At 37.8% G+C, this 4,556-nt stretch overlaps 1 protein-coding gene across 1 annotated transcript in view; it reads left to right on the top strand.

Moving 5' to 3' along the window:
- Window positions 1–182: 182 nt before the first annotated feature.
- LOC118747547 (dynein heavy chain, cytoplasmic) overlaps window positions 183–4,556 on the top strand; it is a gene marked incomplete at its 5' end in the record, with an annotated part of 5,603 nt that continues 1,229 nt past the window's right edge. Inside the window, 5 exon segments of the mRNA XM_036481597.1 lie at window positions 183–556; window positions 1,877–2,451; window positions 3,148–3,982; window positions 4,041–4,240; window positions 4,300–4,552. Coding sequence (XP_036337490.1) covers window positions 313–556; window positions 1,877–2,451; window positions 3,148–3,982; window positions 4,041–4,240; window positions 4,300–4,552 — 2,107 coding nt within the window.

The following is a 4,556-nucleotide window of genomic DNA, read 5'->3' as shown; positions in this document are numbered from 1 at the left end:
GGCAAAACCACAAGCGGCCTTTGCCATATTCGGGCAGTATTTAAAAACAATTTCCTCTCGATTTTTATAACTGATGATTGAACACCGTATTAAACATATAACTTAATTCATTATTTCATTGTTTTAATTTATTATGTTCATTTACACTTTTTCCCCCTTTTTGACCTTTTATTCATATGAGACGTTGGCAACACCTTTTTTCACTAGTGATTTTTCTTCGCTTGCAATTTGTGGACGTAATCAAACAGCTATCGCAAATTAATTGAAAATAAATAAAATAACTTATTTAGTGTGAATTCCAGCGAATATATCATGGGAGATTCGCTGGAGAACGCCGATACCTCTGTGGAGGCGGTGGCAAATGTGACTATTGTCGATTATGGCGCATTTGCTAATTATATACGTAAAGCAGTGACCATCTTGCTGCCTGAAGAAGATGTAGTTCCTCCGGCATTAAATGTTGCACTGGAGGACCAAGATAATCAAGAACGCATAAAAAAGTTTCTTTCGGATCCACAGGTGCAAGCATTGTACATCCAGCGGAATTGCTTAAAAGGTAATTGCAGGCGTTATATTAGTCTAACGGCAGTCGCTTTCTACAGTTCTTTGGCTAGTGGATACCAACGCCCCAATTTTACAAAATGGCGACCACGGTCTGTATGGTATCGCATTTGTTTCATATATATATTTAATAATTTTATTGTAAATTCATACAAAGGAGGTTAACCATGACTGAATGTTTAACCAGAGAACTTGATTCCAGTCAGGTAAAAAATTTGCAAAATCCAATTGGATAAAAATCAATAAATGAGTTCCAATTGGATACTATAGTTCGAAGTTTGAGTATGGTGATGTCATTTTGAGCTGAGTCATCGGTGCAAATCTAGTACAGAGTGATCGATAATTCTATTACAACTGGCATTTGCTTTTTTTTTTTGGGTAGCCGGCATTAATGTAAACAAACAACAGCTGGTAATTGTTTACATGGGGTAAATTGGCTGTCATCTTGCAACAGTTGTTTCTTGTTTGTGTGATGGTCTACAATGGGGGAAGGAAAGGAATTTGTTTGGCCTTGCTGAGTAGCATTGATTTGAAGGTTATTTTTTCGCGATGGGCTTAGTGGGAGTAAAACTATGTTCACATATCAATATTATCACAATGAAAGCTCGATTTTTAATCACCCCGTTTACACAGGCAAATCTCAGATTATTAGCCGTCAAATCTGTTGTGCTTGTTATTCTCACATCTCAAGGAAAAGTTATGTTTCATCTCTGTGCCACCGTGATCACGTTTTTCTGCTATAATGAGCAATATAAATATATTTTAACTTAACATTTTATTAAAAATACCTTTACAAACCTCTTTTCCTTGCTAGCGTACATTTTTGTTTACTTTTACATTTGGCATTTCTTCTCTTTTTTGCAAAAACAATCGATAAAACTAGGATGGACACCGAAAAGTTATCGGTTTAATCTGAGATTATTTTATAATTACAGATTAACAAGGGACGAATTTTATATGGTTAATCTCTTGTTATAATTACAGATTAGGGTGTTAAGCTCGAAAATGAGGATAATCTACTTATATGTGAACCTAGTATAATACATACATATCGCATAAGTTTTCAAAAGGGGCACAACTCAAAAAAATTTAGGCCGATATTTTGCGTAAATCACTTAATTCTAATGCTTTTCTCTTCATGATTATATACCTGTTATAGAGAATTTTAGTTATTTGTACAATGACGCCCAAACACGCCTCCTCCTCCTCCGCCCCCCACTTTCGGCCAGAAGTTTTTCATATCTTTTATATTTGAAAATAAAATTGCTTTTATATTATAGTATTATGCGACTAAATAAAGTTTATTTCATTTCAGAAGATGAGAATGAACAACCCGCCGAAGGGGAAGAGGAGAAAGAGTTTGTGAACTATCAAATTAGTAATGATGTACACTTTACCAACAGCCGTATGGCTTCGTTAGCGTGCATCAAGCGTGGTGCCGTAATTGAAGCAGACAAATCTATACATTCCCAGTTGCGCCTGATTAATTTCTCTGATGGTTCACCGTATGAGACGTTGCATGCATTCATTTCAAAGTCCTTGGCGCCTTACTTCAAGTCTTACGTTAAGGAATCGGGACGTGCTGATCGTGATGGTGATAAAATGGCGCCTTCTGTTGAAAAGAAGTTGGCCGAGTTGGAGATGGGCCTTTTGCATCTACAGCAAAACATAGACATACCAGAAATAACGTTGACGGCACATACTTCTGTAAATGCGGTCATACGTAAATGCGCTGATGAAAACCGCAAGGCTAAAGTGGCTGACTTTGGTGACAAAGTAGAGGATTCGTCATTTCTTAATCAACTACAAAATGGTGTAAATCGTTGGATTAAGGAAATCAAAAAGGTTACCAAGTTAGACCGTGATCCATCATCGGGCACAGCTCTACAGGTATAACAAATTATTGCCTTACAAATACAAACAAACCTAAACAAAACCTAGTGTAGGTTGTAGCTATGGTCGAGTACAACTAAAAATATATTCCGTATAGTTCCTGAACCATCCATTTTTATTGTATTTAAAAGCTCGTACTTGATGCACTTATCTATTAACAGCTCGACTATTTTTCATCCAATATTAAAAACCAAACAAAAATATTCAACACGGTGCTTAAGGTGGAAAAATGTGTGTATCAAATTTAGTCGAGATCGGTCAAATAGTTTTTGAGATACGCATATATGATATAAGTGAAAAACGAATTTTGTGTTAATGAACCATATATATCAAATTTGAGTAAATACTGACACACTGCTCAAAACATCTGAACTTCCGGCACATACACACAAACAGAAATTCAAGGCCGTATTTTTGCTTAAATTGCTTAACTTCGAAAATTTTTATGCAATTTCATTAAGTGAGGTATCAATTTATTCGAAAATAGATGTTGCATCAAGTACGAACATAACGGTTGTTTTTAAATAAAATAAAAATGGAGGGTTCAGGAACTATACGGAACCTACTTTTATGTTGTACTCGACCATAGCTACAACCTACACTAGGTTTTGTTTCAAGTGTATTTCATGACTTTTTTTTTGTAGCACCGTGTAATTATTGGGATTTTCTTTTTTTCTTTTTATTTACAAATAGGAAATATCATTTTGGTTGAACTTGGAGCGCGCTCTGTATCGCATCCAGGAAAAGCGCGAATCACCAGAAGTTGCCCTCACACTAGACATATTAAAACATGGCAAACGTTTCCATGCCACCGTGTCGTTTGATACTGATACCGGCCTAAAACAGGCCTTGGCTATGGTTGCCGATTATAATCCCCTAATGAAGGATTTTCCCATTAATGACTTGCTATCTGCTACCGAGCTGGAGAAAATTCGCCCAGCAGTGCAGCAGATTTTCTCACATTTGCGCAAAGTACGTAACACCAAGTACCCAATACAACGTTGTCTCAAACTCATCGAAGCTATTTCACGCGATTTGTCACAACAACTACTAAAAGTGCTGGGTACACGTCGGCTAATGCATATTCCATTCGATGAATTTGAACGTGTCATGAATCAGTGCTTTGAAATATTCAGTTGCTGGGACGACGAGTACGATAAATTACAAGGCTTATTGCGCGACATTGTAAAGAAGAAGCGAGACGAGCATTTGAAGATGGTCTGGCGCGTATCACCTGCGCATAAGAAGCTTCAGACACGCATGGAGCATATGCGCAAGTTCCGTCGCCAACATGAACAATTGCGTACTGTAATTTTGCGTGTGTTGCGCCCTACCAAGCAAGCACAAAATAATGATACCAATGCTGTCGAAACGAAGCAACCATATAGCCTGGAAGCGGCTGATGCTAATGCTATTGAAGAGGTGAACTTGGCATATGAAAATGTCAAAGAGGTAGATTGCTTGGATATAACCAAGGAAGGATCAGAAGCTTGGGAAGCAGCTGTGAAACGTTATGAAGAAAAAATTGGTAAGTAGATTGGGGAATATTTATTGATTTAAATTGTTTTAAAATTGTGGCTTTGTAGATCGCGTCGAAGCACGCATCACAGCACATTTGCGTGATCAACTCGGCACTGCTAAGAATGCAAACGAAATGTTTCGTATTTTCTCGCGCTTCAATGCGCTGTTTGTGCGTCCGCACATACGTGGTGCAATACGAGAATATCAGACACAACTTATACAACGTGTAAAGGATGATATTGATGCATTGCACGAGAAGTTCAAGGTTTGTTTGAAAATCACCGCACGGGTAAACAATTTTGAACACATTTTAATTACATTTAGGTACAATATCCACAAAGCAAAAGCTATCGTCTTTCCACTGTGCGCGATTTACCACCAGTAGCTGGATCGATCATTTGGGCACGTCAGATCGATAACCAATTGACAATGTATTTGAAACGCGTAGAAGATGTGTTGGGCAAGGGCTGGGAAACGCATTTGGAGGGACAAAAACTAAAAGCAGATGGCGATAGCTTCCGCGCCAAGCTCTCAATTTCTGAAGTATTCCAGGAATGGGCACGCAAAGTGCAGGAACGTAA

Source organism: Rhagoletis pomonella, unplaced genomic scaffold (assembly GCF_013731165.1).
Source record: "Rhagoletis pomonella isolate Grant_MI unplaced genomic scaffold, Rhpom_1.0 Rhpom_scaffold_00012, whole genome shotgun sequence".
NCBI classification, from domain to species: domain Eukaryota; kingdom Metazoa; phylum Arthropoda; class Insecta; order Diptera; family Tephritidae; genus Rhagoletis; species Rhagoletis pomonella.
This window is presented reverse-complemented; position numbering and strand designations above follow the sequence as displayed.